Raw genomic sequence first — 16107 nt, forward strand, 5'->3', positions numbered from 1 at the left:
CTTCCTTTATTCATGTCCTACAGTGTTTCTGGGTTCATCTGAATCCAGTCTACATTTTGTTACCCGTGCTGGTTGATTGGATGTTATGTGTCATCTTGAGAAGTTGTTGGCTTTGCTTATTCTCCAGTGGTGAAGTTGTTGGCTTTGCTTTGTTGGTTGCAGGATTCTCCAGTGGTGAAGTTGTTGGCTTTGCTTTGTTGGTTGCAGGATTCTCCACTGGTGAAGTTGTTGGATTTGCTTTGTTGGTTTCAGGATTCGCCGCTGGTGTTGGTCTGCTACTAGCAATTACAGTCAAGAGACTTATTATGTTTTGTTCTTTCTTTGCTCCGTTATTCAGTGCATCTGGGCTCAGAATGTGTTTACTTTGTTAACTGGGATTGGTGGCATCAGACCAAGGTTATTAGCTGCCTGTCGCTGTTCATTATAAAGATGAATGCTGTTTTGCATAGATTGTACAGTTCACTTATCATCGGTAGGCTCAGGCTTGTTTTTTGTTATGGGCCAGGGCTGTATAGGTTTTGTTTAAGCCTGGTTTATTTCTTTTCTCTTGTGATGAGCTCTTGGGCCTGTCCAAGTTGCGTATTAAACCTAATAATCAAATCAAACTAAACTCAATTTACGTGGTTTGACGTGTTTTAGTTTGTGACATATATCGGTTAGTTTATTCCTAATTTTGCCAAACTGAAATTATTTACTTTGGTTAGAATTTGATTAAACCTGAACCAAACTGATTTTTTAGTTCTTATAATGTTTGGCAATTTTAATCAATCACATACCAAAATTATTTAAAAGAAAAAAATTTAAAATAGCTAAAAAAGGGACAAAATTTTGTTAAAGGAAGTTAAATTTAACTCTTGAAAAGGTAAAAATAGTATTTGATAAATTTGTAATACGTCAGTTTTATATTATTTTAAAATAGAGCAAACGACATAATCCCACCCAAAGTTTGGGGAAATCTCAAGTTGGTACCCCTGGTTCAATTTATCCCGTTTTGCCACTCTTAATCTAACACCATTTACTTGGTTTTAACAGTAAAAGGTAAAAACGACATCTAAGATAAATTAATTCAACTAATAAAGAAGCCTAGGGAAATTTTGTCAATTAAATTCAAATAATAAAAAAATAATAAAGAAGCTTAGGAAATTGTTGCAAAATGTGTAAAGAAAGATAAGTATGACGGCTGGAGTTATTGCAAATGTTAGGTGAAAAAAAAAAAAATTTCTCTAATAGTCTTTCATTTTCTCTTTCAAACGAAAATGCTTATTCTTTTCTGAAAAGCTAACCCACAGACATTAACTCACGAACCTCATCACCTGTGCAACAAAAATGGCAGCCATTAATCCTTCTGACCTTCTTCCCATCCCATAGTCGAACTCGTAAGCCTCACCGAATCCTTGCCACTTGGTTTTTCTGCTTTGACTCCTAAACGAAACGACAACCAAACCTAGACCCATTAACCCGAAACCATCGTACCGGTCGCGCAAACACAACCTTGGGAGGAATACGAGCCATCAATGAGAAGAGAAATCTCGCCGATTAAAGGAAGACGAACGACGGGTAAAGAAAGACGACAGTTCGAGGAGATGGACGATATGGCGAAGTGGTCTGCGGCAAGGTATATCGATAGTTTATTTACGTATTTTTTGTATATGGTTTGTGCTGGATTTTTCTGTGGATTGGTTTTTTTGTTATATGTTTGGTGGTGGTGATTGGTGTAAGGGTTGTGGTGGTGGCGTTAGGGTGATTATTGGGTGGTGGTAGATGGATTAGTGGCGCATGTTTGGTGGTTCAATGGGGGTATGTTGGTGACGGTGATTGTATGATGTCGTTAGGGTGATTGTTGGGTGGTGGTAGGATGGTGATAGTGGTAGTAGGGGGCTTTAAGACTACGGTTAGGGTTTTGGTGTAGTGGTGGTTTAGGATATTGGTGTTGCATGACAGTATTAGTATTGGTTGTTGTGTGTATATGGTGATTTAGTGGTGGTACAGTTGACAGTGGTGTTATGGTGACTTTCGGTATATTGGCTGGAAACCAGTAATCGTCTTAAATGTTGCCTAGTAGTGGTTGACAACTTCTGATGTAACAATGCCACATATTAAGGGTGGTGGTCTGGTGGTGGTATGGTGGTATTAGGGGGCTTTAGGATTAGGGTTAAAGTTTTGGTGTAGTGGGGGTTTAGGATATTGGTGTTGCATGGCACTGTTAGTATTGGTGGTGGTGTGTGTATGGTGGTATAGTGGTGGTAGAGTTGATGGTGGCGTTAGGGTGATTTTTGGTATATTGGCTGGAAACCAGTAACTATCTTAAATGCTGCCTAGCAGTGGTTGACGACATTTGGTGTAACAATGCCACGTACCTTGAGTGGTGGTCTGGTGGTGGTAGGGTGGTGATGGCTGTTATAGGGTGGTGGTAGTTGATTTTTTGATGGTGGTAGTTGATTTTTTGATGGTGGCGTTAGGGAGATTTTGGGTATATTGGCTAGAAACCAATAACTGTCTTAAATGCTGTCTAGCAGTGGTTGACGACATCTGGTGTAACAATGCCACGTACCTTGGGTGGTGGTTTGGTGGTGGTAGGCTGGTGATGGCTGTTGTAGGGTGGTGGCAATTGATTTTTTGTTTATAATTGCTTGGTTGTGTTTGTTTATGCAGACTGAAACCAAATTCCTATGACTTTAAAGTTGAAGTGTTTAATTTAGAATATGAAATACTAAATGTTGATCCGGATGAGTATAGTTATATATGTTTTATTAAAGATGTGAAACGATGTGTGGCTTCAGAGAATGAAGTTGTCGAAATGAACCCTTATGAGAAGTTTAAGGTAGAGGTTGAGCTACCCTTGTCAGGGGCTAGATACATAGTGGAAAGGGATGATGATATGGAAGTCATATGTTAGCAATATAAGAGTTTTGGCAAACGAGTGATAAGGGTCTATGTAGAAGCCATACCAGTGGACTTTATTGAACCTAGAACTTTATTAGAAACCCAACTAGAGGACAATGAGGGTTTTGTGAGGCAGGATAATGAGGAAGCTGAAGAGGGTATTCCAGATGAGTTCTATTGGAATGTTGAAAGTGATCATGAAGAAGACCATGAGAGTGGGCAGGATGGACAGGGAAGTGGGGTGGTTGAAAGAATAGAAACTGGACAAGAAAGTGGGGTGGTAGAGGGAATTGAAATTAGGCAAGGTAGTGGTGGGGTTGAGGGAAATCAAACTGGGCAAGGTAGTGGTGGGGTAGAGGACATTGAAGTTTAAGGGGAAATATCTGATCACATTCACCCCATACCTAACCCACTTAGTTGGCCTGACTTGCTTGGGGGTAGGCAGTTGAATCCACCTATCAAACATAGCTAAGTTGAGAGACCCAAAAAGGCTAGAAAAAAGGATGCTGATGAAGAACCAAGGATGACCAAAGGTGCAACACTTAGGTGTGGGATCTGTCGAACTTTAGGACATAACAAGAGACGCTGCCCACAAAATCATTCAAACAATAAGAATTAAAGGGTATTTTAAAGCTTTTATTTAGCATGATTAGTATTGTTTTTGTAATTGGATTTGCTTGCATTAACATTTGTTTTCTATGCTTTGTTTAGAGAGGAGAAGCTTCATCAGCCCCAATAAGTTAGACATGTCAACATTGAAGCAATTGTCAAGGGTAGCAGGTTAGTGTAACATCAGTCCTTCAAATTTTAACATTGTGATATTGCTTCAAACTGTCAAGGGCAGCCCCTTAAATTGATTTTATGATTTTTTTCAAGAACTTAAGGAGTGTGGAGTTGAAGCATGCTGTTGTTTTTGGGTGTGATAAAACTATAGAAGCATGATGATGGTTTTTTTTTATGTGTGGAGTTGAAGCATGCTGTTGTATTTTGGTGAAATTTGGGGAAGTTGTACATATGACTTTGTTTGTTAGTCTTGGTGTGCAAATATGGTGTGATAATATTGTACAGATAGCAACTGATTTAGGTTGTCTATTGTGAATGTTGTAATTGATTTAGGATTGCTACTGTGGGTTTTTTTTTATATGTAATATGCAGCTTTAATTTTCTGTTTTTGGACTGTTGATCATCACATTTCAAAGCCAAATTATGTATTTTTCATATATATGTTCAATGCAAAAGTGTTTAACTCAGTATGTATGGTTGTAGTATGATCTTTGATGTTGGTTTTGTGTAGGATGTGTTTGTGTTCAAACTTGAAACTTTTCAGGATGTATGCCAATTTTTAAGAAATATTACTTTGCCATTATACAGCTAAACCCTCAACATTCAAACAATTGTTGCTGAACTTTCAAACGGTTTAAGGGCATTAGGGTAATTTCATTATATTTGGAAAATAAACTAAAGATAAGGGCATTTTTGGTTTTTTACAGTCTATTTAGTTTTTATTTGCTAAATAATCTAAAGTTAAAGGTTCAAGGGTATTTCAGTCATTGTTACTCACTGTTACCATGTCAGATCCATCCGTTATTAACAGTGTTAGATTAAGGTTGATAAAACGGGATAAATTGAACTAACCGTATCAACTTGGGATTTCCCAAACTTCGGGGGGATTATGTCGGTTGCTCTTTTAGAATATCTCTACTTAAAAGACCAAAACCAGAAAAATGTAGAAAACAAAATTAAAAAAATCCAAAACAAAAACCATAAATAATATAAAATACGGGGCTTCATCGGCAGGACAAATCACGGTCTAGTTGAAGCTCACAGAAGTTCAAACTTGAAACCATGAAAAACCAGCCTCCATTAACAAAATTCTCAAACATCAAGAGAGGAACAGAAAGAGACGTGTTAGCTTGTAAAAAATGGTTTCTCTCTCATTCTCACATCTAAATCTTAAGAAGAAAATAGAATATTTCACTCTCTAATGCACGAAAATATAGATGTGAGATCCAACTAGACAATCATTTAAAAACAGAAAAAAAAAAAAAATTAAACAAAAGTAAATTACCATTTAAACAACTGCGAGATAGATGATAACATTTTTTTTTCTTACCAGATATGTTAGAAGAAAAAAAGAAACCAACCAGTAACCACTCCCCTAGTCTCACTCTCTTTCTATCNTGAAATTCATATTTGAGCAATATAAGAGTTTTGGCAAGCGAGTGATAAGGGTCTATGTAGAAGCCATACCAGTGGACTTTGTTGAACCTAGAACTTTATTAGAAGCCCAACAAAAGGACAATGAGGGTTTTGTGAGGTAGGATAATGAGGAAGCTGAAGAGGGTATTCTAGATGAGTTCTATTGGAGTGTTGAAAGTGATCATGAAGAAGACCATGAGAGTGGGCAGGATGGATAGGGAAGTGGGGTGGTTGAAGGAATTAAAACTAGACAGGAAAGTGGGGTGTTAGAGGGAATTGAAATTGGGTAAGGAAGTTATGGGGTTGAGGGAAATCAAACTAGGCAAGGTAGTGGTGGGGTTGAGGGAAATCAAACTGGGCAAGGTAGTGGTGGGGTAGAGGACATTGAAGTTCAAGGGGAAATGTCTAAATACCATGAGGACAGTTCATATGAAGGGTTTACTGATGATGAAGATGCAGTAACTAGGTTTAGCAAGCACATGAAGGGTCAACAGTTTGCATATGTGGATAATGGGAAAATCCACTTCAAAGTTGGTCAAGTGTTTGAGGGAGTTGATCACTTTAGGAAGGTCTTTCAAGATTATGTAATTCAGAGGGGGTTTTCTGTTAGGAAGATTCACAATGACAGAAGAAGATTTAAGGCCAAATGTAAGCAAGCAAACTGTCCATTTCATCTATATGCTGCTTTGATGTCTGATGATGTGTCTTTTCATATTAGGAAATATAGGCACACACATACATGCACGAGGGTTTATAATAATAGAGAGGCAACAACTGCTTGGGTGGCTGAAAAAATGGGAGACTTCATTAGATCCCAAAAGGGTTCATCAATTAAGCCATTGGTAGACGCGTTTGGTAGGAAACACTATCTGCAGTTGTCTAGATCCAAACTTTATAGAGCTAATAAGCTGGCAAATGAGAGGTCAGATAAGCTCTATGTAGAGTCCTTTACTAGTTTGTTGAAATATGATCACATTGTCAAACATACCAACCCAGGTTGCATGTATAATGTGAAATCTGTTAGTCCAGAAGGGATTCCAAACTTTCAGAGGTGTTTCCTAGGATTTGCAGCACAAAAGAATGAGTTTATAGAGGGCTGTAGGCAGTTTATAGGTGTTGATGGTTGCCATCTTAAAGGGCCTTATGGTGGAGTATTATTATCAGCAGTTTCTATGGATGCTAACAGTGGCATTTTCCCAGTAGCAATTACCATTTGTGAGATAGAAAATAAGGAATCATGGAAATACTTTATGACCCTATTGAAGGGGTTTATAGGGGACATTGACTCTATCACTATCATGAGTGATAGGCAGAAGGGTTTGGTGGATGCTATACAGACCTGTTGGCCAAATGCTAGTGTTAGATATTGTGCTAGACATGTTTATGATAACTTTGGGTGAAAATTCCCTGGGTTAAGGTTAAGGAACTTGTTTTGGGCTGTTAGTAGGGCTGCCAATATTATTGATTTTCAACAAGCCATGGAAAAGGTTGAAGCTGCAGATAGAGAAGCTCATAGGTGGATGATTGAAAATGATGTGAGATCCTGGTCAAGGCATGCATTCGACCTTGATTCCAAATCTGATCATGTTACAAATAATATGTGTGAAGTCTTTAATAGCTGGTTGGGAGAGAATAGAGAATTACCTATACTAAGCTTGTTAGAGCATTATAGGAGGAGGGTTATGGTATAGATGCAAGCTAGGGCAGAGGTTAGAAATGATTGGGTCGCAACTGTTCCCCCTACTTTACATAGGAAAATCAATGGTCTAATTGAGCCTGCTAGGAATGTTGAAGCTATCTTGCTTGGGAGTGATGAAGTGGTGGATAACAACTGCCTTCCCAGTAGACGTTACATATTAAACCTTCAATCTGAAACTTGTGACTGTGGAATGTGGCAACTTTCTGGAGTCCCTTGTGTGCATGCAGTCCGCTGTTTGCTTTTTAGGAACATTAGAAATATGGAGGATTATGTGGACTCTTCATTAAGGATCACTTCATACATAAAAACATATGCTGATCACATTTATCCCATACCTGACCCACTTAGTTGGCCTAACTTTTTTGAGGGTAGGCAGTTGAATCCACCTATCAAACATAGTAAGGTTAGGATACCCAAAAAGGCCAAAAAAAAGGATGTTGATGAAGAACCAAGGATGACCAAAAGTGCAACACTTAGGTGTGGGATCTATCGAACTTTGGGACATAAAAAGAGACGCTACCCACAAAATCATTCAAACAGCAAGAATCAAAGAGTATTTTAAAGCTTTTATTTAACATGATTAGTATTGTTTTTGTAATAGAATTTACTTGCATTAACATTTGTTTTCTATGCTTTGTTTAGAGAGGAGAAGCTTCATCAGCCCAAACAAATCAGACATGTCAACATTGAAGCAACTGTCAAGGGTAGCAGGTTAATGTAACATCGGTCCTTCAAATTTTAACATTGTTACATTGCTTCAAACTGTCAAGAGCAGCCCCTTAAATTGATTTTATGATTTTTTTTTCAGGTACTTAAGGAGTGTGGAGTTGCAGCATGTTGTTGTTTTTGGGTGTGATAAAACCGTAGAAGCATGATGTTGGTTTTTTTGGATGTGTGGAGTTGAAGCATGCTGTTGTATTTTGGTGAAATTTGGGGAAGTTGTACATAGGACTTTGTTTGTTAGTCTTGGTATGCAAATATGGTGTGATAATATTGTACAGATAGCAACTGATTTAGGTTATCTATTGTGAATGTTGTAATTGATTTAGGACTGCTGTAGTGGGTTTTTTTGATGTAATATGCAGCTTTAATTTTCTGTTTTTGGGCTGTTGATCATCACATTTCAGGGCGAAATTATGTATTTTTCATATATATGTTCAATGCAAAAGTGTTTAACTCAGTATGTATGGTTGTAGTATGATCTTTGATGTTGGTTTTGTGTAGGATTTGTTTGTGTTCAAACTTGAAACTTTTCAGGATGTATGCCAATTTTTAAGAAATATTACTTTGCCATTATATAGCTAAACCCTCAACATTCAAACAATTGTTGCTGAACTTTCAAACGGTTTAGGGGTATTAGGGTAATTTCACTATATTTGGAAAATAAACTAAAGATATGGGCATTTTTGGGTTTTTACAGTCTATTTAGTTTTTATTTGCTAAATAATCTAAAGTCAAAGGTTCAAGGGTATTTCAATCATTGTTACTCGCTGTTACTGTGTCAGATCCATCCGTTATTAACAGTGTTAGATTAAGGGTGACAAAACGGGATAAATTGAACCAACCGTATCAACTTGGGATTTCCCCAAACTTCGGGTGGGATTATGTCATTTGCCCTTTTATAAGATATGTCTTCAATTTCAACAATAAATCAATATAATATAATATAACGGTAAAAGTAAAATTCATCCTTACTTTATAAGATATTTTAAATTTAAAAAAAAAACCAATATAATATAACTAAAATCCATCCTTACTTTATAAGATATTCTTCGATTTAAAAAATAAATCAATATAATATAACAGCTATTATTTTTATTTTCATCCTAAAGGGATAAGGTGAGCTTGGCTAGGTGTAAGATAAAATTATACGTGGTTCATTAATATAAAAATAATATTATTGTGGTTTATTATTTTAATAGTTAAACACAATGACATATATATTTGACAAAAGTTTATTTCTTAGAAACTTGATCTTCACTCTGCCTATTAAAGAAAGTCAGAACATGTTTTCTCTGTCAATAGCAAAACAAAAGTTCTGGAAAATTAAAGAGAGGAAAGGAGAGAGAAACCAATATTCTTAATCAAAGAAATCATCATCAACTAGTATCATGGCTCAAGATATGTCTTTTCTAATTAACAGTTTATTATTATTTTATAACATGTAAAATTCTTAAAATTCAAAGATACTATAATTTAATGTTTCATATAAACTTATTTATATGTGGTATCAGAAAGAGGACCAAGTTTCTAAGAAATACACTTCCCTCAAATACATGTTTCATCAACGTGTGTAACGATTAGACTTGGCAAAACGGGTCTGGACCCGTAGGTTGGCCCGTACTCGGGTAAAAAATATAGGGTACGGGTCTAATATATTAAACCTATTTTTTGAGACCCGTACCTGTACCCGATCCAATATCTCACGGTTTATACGGGTGAACCCGCGGGCACCCGTATTTGTTGGTCACTATTCACTATTCAGTTCACTAATAAATTTGAATCCCTAAGTTTTTATCATGCATTCACGCTTACGCCTCTCACAGTCTCACTCTCATCTCATCTCTGATCTCTCAGTCTCAGATTGCGGCCGCATCTCATCTCTCAGACTCTCAGTAACTCAAATCTCCCCTACCTCTCAATCTCTCATCAGTCATCAGTCTTTTTTGTGCCTAAAGTTCAACTCCCTGTCTCGGTGTCTCCCTCTTTGTCAATTCGTCACTTCGTCAATTCGTCACTCGTCCGTCATTCCCATTCCTAGTTCGGCTGTACCACAGTCGCCGGTCACCGTCACTCATCCTCGTCAACTGGTAATGAATCCCTAACCCCTAATTTTGTGTGTTTGTTTTTGTTTTTTTGACAGATTTTGTGTGAGCTTTCCTTGTACGTCAATATGTGTCGTTGAGTGTGTTGGTGTTGGGTTCCCCTAGTTGATGGGTTTTGCACGTGGGGTTTACTTAAATGTATAAGGGATGTATACTGGAATAAATTATTATCGGTTATGTGTATTTGCTAGTCACTGAAATTTATATTACCAAAATTGTTTTTCCTTAAAAATGTTGACTGATGTCTTTGCACAAATTTTTTAAATGATTAGCTTTGAAAGATATGAAATATTTTCACTTATTTGACTCAGTTTTAATCTAGTTTGAGTTGTTTGGACGGAGACAAAATGAGAGGTAGTGAAGAACAGCCAAATGAGCATCAATGGCTAATAAGAGATAGCAGGAAGAAAAGTGAACGACTCAAATCCAGTCTGAAAAACTTTTAATGATATGAAATACTTTCAATAATTGTACTTACTTTTGATATATATTTGAGTTGTTTAGACTGAGAGAAAATGAGAAAGTGAGAGCAAATTATAATTTCTACTTTAGTTTTATTGTTTGACTTGTTTGGATGGAAAGAAACGTGAAAAAATGAGAATTTTATTTATTCTTAATCTGGTTGAGTTATTTTGACGGAGAGAAAATTTGAGAAAGTGGAAGAAAATAAGAATTTTACTTGGTTTTAATCTTCTTTGAGTTGTTTGGGCAGAGAAAATTGGGTAGAAAGAAAATGTGAGAAAGTGAGAGAAAATTGGAATTTAATTTAGTTCTAATCTAGTTTGAGTTGTTTGGACAGAGAGCAAATGTGAAAAAGTGAGAAAATTATAATTGTACTTAGTTTTAATCTGGTTTTAGTTGTTGGGAGAGGAAATGTGAAAACGTGAGAATAAATTAGATACAATTTGGTTTGAGTTGTTTGGGCAGAGAGGAAATTTACGAAATTGCAAGAAATCTGAGAGTTCAGGGAATTGAGAGAATCAGAAACTTTTCTAGTGGCTTCCATTTAATTTATTTGTTTGGAATGAATTGAATCTTCAATTACATGAGTATTTTTTATGCTTAAGTATTTGGGAAGAAGCTTTTGTATTGGCTACCATTTGAGGTGGCATTCCTAAATTATTGTTCTTACAAGTTTATTTGGATTAGTTAAAATTGTGAAATTTCTTGATTTCATTTATTGCAGTGGATATTGTGTTCGATTATCGACAGAAGGTGACGAGGTCGGTTGATTATCTTCAAGGAGATTATTACACAGCTCCATTGTTCATGGTAAGTTTTTCTACTGTCTTTAGTGTAGTTGCTAATGATGGTTTACGTGGATTTTTTTATTTATTTTTCTCAAAATGAGCCATGAATGCCATGCTACCCTAGAATTTAACTATTTTGTCTTGCTGATTTTTTGAATTGATTATGTTAGCTGGGTTCATGTTTTTCGTTGTTTTTTTGTTTCTATTGGTGTGTTTTTTAGTATGTTTTTAACAGTTTTTTCGATAAATAGTTTATATGCTTTCTTTTCTTTTTGGTTGAAGACCGAGTGAAGAATTTGGCATGAGTTGTTGTCTCTAAATTTTTTATGTTTGGCTAATTTATTTAACCTCTAATTTTCCACCTTTATCAGGGCTTTCTAAGCTGAAGGAGTTACAAATTTCCAACTCATTACAGAATAAAGTCATTACAGATTTAATTGCTGCAGGACTCCAATCAGGCTGAACACTCACTCCTGGAGCTATGATATCAAGCTGAACATAGGTACAAATCTAATTATTATCCCATTCAGATGGCTCAAGATCTATGTTTAAGGAAACTGAGTTGCCAATTATACCTTAAGTATCTCTGGGGTTACTTTATTGGGTCCCTTTAATGAAAAAGCTACCACGAAGGGAGCTGGCTTTGTTCCAAGTTTTGTGGTTGCACGAGTAATGTAAGTAACATGATTCCTGTTAGGAAAAAAAATTATCAAGTTTGTTAAATGTAGTACCGATTGCAAATGCTACAGCTAGGTATGCTTGTTTTCTTACTTGGTTGAATTGATGTAACGATATACAGACACACCATTATTGGTTGTAGTATATGTTATTGTTTGTTTATGTGTTATTTGTTTATTTTGGTTTATATTTGTTTATATTCTTAATTGAATTGAATTTACAGTAGTTGATTTAGGGGGTGTAAATGTAAAAAATTAAAACTGTAGGAATTTTAGGGGTGTAATTGTCCTAATTGAAAACTGTTAGGGGTGAAACTATAAAAATTAAAATCTGGAGAAAGAAAAAGCAGGTCCACCCGCAGGTCCACCCGTACCCATATAGGGTAGGGCACGGGTCCAAAATATTAGACCCGTATATATTGACCCGTATAAGGGCCCATACCCATTTGACCCGGCCCGTACCCGGTTCACCCACCGGTTTTGTCAGGTCTAGTAACGGTTAAAATAATAATGGGATAATGTTCAATTTATTATTAAACCATAATAATATTATTTATATATTAATGAGCCACATATAATTTTATCTTACACAAGGGACAAATACAACTTTTAAAACCCTCTATATGCGCTACCACATATATACACTACAACAATCTACTAAATTGACGATGTGAGACAAATACAACTTCTAGCATCCTTTCTCATGCCCAGCGTGCAGAGGGCGTGCAAGGGGCGTGCAGGGCCAGGGTCCAAACCCAAACAAGGACCCATCATCGCCTTAGACAAGAGTGACTCTAATACCATGATAAAATGGGCTTGATTAGACCTCACTCTTAAAAGCTAGCTTTACACCATAACAACCCACTAGATTAGGGATATGAGATAAATACAACTTTTAATATCCTTTCTCACGTCCAGCGTGCAGAGCCAAGGTCCAAACCCAAACAAGGCAAGGACCACTATCACCCCAGACAAGAATGACTAATATCATAATAAAGTGGGCATGAAAAAGGAGGATAATAAACTCTCCTTTTTGCATGTCTTCGGATGGAGAAACATCTATGTGAGGATGGCCACTCAGTTCCTTATCAATCTTGCTACCAAACAACGCAATGTTGTTGGGCTAATACTTGATGTTTAGCTAAAATCAAGACTGAGTTAAGCCAATCAGATATGTTTGATCCTCGATTGCAAGCCAAGATATTGAAAGTTGTTGACGTTTCATATGGTGAGGAAAATTGTTTCAACCAAGCTATTGAATCGTCAACTGAAATCCTATCTAATGTAAAGTTTATACAGGAGAAACGTTTAATTAGGAAATACTTCAAGCAGATCAGCCAGGATACTAGAAAATACGATTTTGTTATGGATGACACACTAATGGCTCTGGAGATGGGTGTCGTAGAAATCTTTATTGTGTGGGAAAATCTAGATATCAATAGGTATGTACTGAAAAATATTGTTACTAGTGAAATTATTACAAAGCACTTGAACAAGGATGAAGAAGCCAATCAGAGCAACTTCCGAGAAGCTACCACTTCTGTAGAGTTAGAAGTTCAAGAAAATATGTATTTGCTTGAGTTGTTCGCTAATGAGTACAAAAAATTTGGTTGCACACTTGAATTTGTCACCAACAAATCTCAAGAGAGATCACCATTCTATAGAGATTTTGGTGGAATTGGAGGATAATTGTGGAAGTATATACCATGTGTGATGAGTTTTTGTTGCTATTGCCATGTGAGATTCCAAAATATAATTTCAGATGTTTACTTTTTTGACATTTTGCTTATTTTAACTACAAGTCTATTTAGAGATGGGGGCGTCCATTCCCCATCCTCGTCCCTACTGCGGGGATGACAGGGAATCTCCGTACCTGCCCTGCATCACCTCAGACAATGGGGAAATATCCCCAGGGGGATTATCATCAAGGGGATTTTTCCTCACACTATCGGAAAAAATTTCAAAAACCCTAAATATAACTCTGTCAAAGCTATCCCCATCACACCGACTCTTCACTACCACACCCAATTTCATTTCACCACTGCATCCACTTTTCACCACCACACCCTCTTTTTAAACTCATAGACCAAAACTCAAAACAAAATCAATTTTTACTAAACTTATAACAAATCAAATTTTATTGAGTTCAAAACTTAAAAGAAAAAATGGTTGTTCTTTTGATATTCCATTGGAATCCGGCCAAGTGGTGGCCAGATTGTGGCCGCCCTATTTGGCTCTATAGTCATCCAAATTAGGAAGCCACGATTTGGCCACTGGTTGGCCAAATTGGAGTGTCAAACGACATCACTTGAAGGGAGTGAATGGGGAGGAGGAAAGCAAATAAATTAAGGAAGAGAAAGAGAAGAAGGAAAGAGAAGAAAGGAAGAGAAAGAAAATAAGGAAAGAGAAGAAAAGAGGAGGAGAAAGGGAGGGGTAGGAGAAACGTGGAGAAAAAAGAGAAGAAAAAGAGAAGGACGATAATTATTAGTAGATGTGCCTCCAGGACAGGGAATTTTCTAGTCCTTGTCCTCGATTTTTTTGTGGATTCCCCAACCTGTTTGGGGCAGGGAAAATGCCCATCTCTAAGTCCGTTGGATATGTGATTGTTTTCAATATTTTTAAAAAAATAATAACTAGCTTTTGAAGTAAGTTCTACTCAAGTTCATTATATTGGAGTCCGTTTGTTTTAATATTTTGGATAGAATTTTTTATATTTTTAGAGTTGGGTGGGAATAACGAGGTAGGATTTGAAAATGAACAAAAACACCCCTTTAGGTTTGCTAATTTATGAAACAGCCCAATATATAAAAAATTTGTAACATGACAAAAACACCCCCACCCACAGTTGCTAGATTCCGACCACCACCACCGGAATCTAGCGTTACAGCATACAATCGACCTGATCTGGCCATTTGTGTGCCGATATAGTCTTTTCTAGCCATTGACGATCAGCTATGGCCAAAGATCTGGCCTTTTCCGGCCAGATTCACGGTGGATTTGGCTGGAAAATGATAGGTTGGCACACTACCAGTCAGATCTAGCCGGTAGTGTGCCATTATACTAGATTCCAACCACCTTATCACAGTGGTGGCCGGAATCTAACAAATGCGGGTAGGTGGAGGGTTTTTTTGGTTAATTTTTAAACTTTTTTTCTGAGGGTATTTAGTTAAATTAATAAACTTAAGGGATTTAAAATATAGTTGAAGAAAATATAAAGTATTTTGAGGATAATGAAACAAATATCTATTTTGACGATATGATTGGAAATATGATATAGAATAATGAAATAAACGGACTTAAATCCTATAAGGGGTATAAAAGAAAAAAATAATAATAATAATCCAAATGAATGTAAATATACGAAGCCTTAATTTTCAATAAACTAATCACATGCATTTGTAGCTTACCAAAATTGGAGAAAACAAGAAAAATTAATTAATTAATGAAATATGCATGGAGCAACAACGTGGCAATATGAAAGTTTATCGTGGACGTGATTAGCCAAAACGAGCAAAATAAAAAACTAACTCTTATTTCCCCCCACGAAAATCTCTCCTCCATCCTCTTCCATTCTTTTCTTTGATTGCAAAACAAAATACAAAAAAATAAGAAAAGAAAAAATTCCTTTATGCACAATCATAGTCAGATATTACTCTCATTTATCATTGTTTCATTACCCGTACTTCCTTTTATTGATCTCCTAATTTATTCGTAGCAAGGATTTTCTCTAGTTGGAGAGTAATTAAAATGGTAATCTCTCTTAAATCTCTCATTTATAAGATTTCTTTAAATCATCTATTTCTTGTTGTCTAAATTAATAAAGCAAGGTTTCAGCATATTGTATCATCACATGGAATTATGGATATGGTACCTGCTCTTTCATCTATTCACATGTTGTGTAATATTGTCGTTTAATTTTGATGTCAAATATGATTTTCGTGCAATACATAGGCGAATTCGTCGTCTGGGATGGCTGTGAATGATGAGTGCAAGCTGAAGTTCTTTGAGCTTAAAGCAAAGAGGAACCATCGGTTCATTGTGTTCAAGATCGACGAACAGATTCAACAGGTGACGGTTGAAAAGGTTGGGAGTCCAGAAGAAACCTATGATGATTTCACTAATTCATTGCCTGCAAATGAATGCCGTTATGCTGTTTTTGATTTTGATTTCACAACTGAAGAGAATGTCCAAAAGAGCAAGATTTTCTTTATTGCGTGGTAATTAATTAATTAAGCTCTATGCAGATACGGGGTTTCATCATCATATTAATATATGATAGTAATCATAATCATATTGTAGGGCACCTGACTCATCAAGGGTGAGGAGTAAGATGGTTTATTCAAGCTCCAAGGACAGATTTAAAAGAGAATTGGATGGAATTCAGGTGGAGTTGCAAGCAACAGATCCTAGTGAGATGAGTTTGGATATTATCAGTGGCCGAGCCATCTAAGTCCCAGAAGTCACCGTCTCTCTTCCCGCTAATTGTTTCACTTTGTTGTGGGATTGCTCTGGAAACTTGTCTAAACTGTTAATATTGAACCATTTTTGGTCAATTTTTCATTGTTTCCTTCTAC

At 36.3% G+C, this 16107-nt stretch overlaps 2 protein-coding genes, 1 long non-coding RNA gene and 1 pseudogene across 3 annotated transcripts; all 4 read left to right on the forward strand.

Moving 5' to 3' along the window:
• Window positions 1–3366: 3366 nt before the first annotated feature.
• LOC116118164 lies at window positions 3367–4008 on the forward strand. The gene is made up of 3 exons (XR_004126117.1): window positions 3367–3505; window positions 3595–3663; window positions 3760–4008. It is a non-coding gene; the product is annotated as an uncharacterized LOC116118164 (long non-coding RNA).
• A 1475-nt stretch (window positions 4009–5483) lies between these two features.
• On the forward strand, window positions 5484–6482 carry LOC116118214. Its single transcript, XM_031404184.1, has one exon. The coding sequence runs from the start codon at window positions 5484–5486 to the stop codon at window positions 6480–6482; it is 999 nt and encodes a 332-aa protein (XP_031260044.1).
• Window positions 6483–12565: 6083 nt separating this feature from the next.
• On the forward strand, window positions 12566–13222 carry LOC116118215 (annotated as a pseudogene).
• Window positions 13223–15490: 2268 nt separating this feature from the next.
• On the forward strand, window positions 15491–15983 carry LOC116118191 (actin-depolymerizing factor 8). Its single transcript, XM_031404160.1, has 2 exons — window positions 15491–15750; window positions 15833–15983. Exons 1-2 carry the CDS (start codon window positions 15503–15505, stop codon window positions 15981–15983), a joined length of 399 nt encoding a protein of 132 aa, XP_031260020.1. The 5' UTR covers window positions 15491–15502.
• The last annotated feature ends 124 nt before the right edge of the window (window positions 15984–16107 follow it).

This window comes from Pistacia vera, unplaced genomic scaffold (genome assembly GCF_008641045.1).
Source record: "Pistacia vera cultivar Batoury unplaced genomic scaffold, PisVer_v2 Contig839, whole genome shotgun sequence".
In the NCBI taxonomy this organism is placed as follows: domain Eukaryota; kingdom Viridiplantae; phylum Streptophyta; class Magnoliopsida; order Sapindales; family Anacardiaceae; genus Pistacia; species Pistacia vera.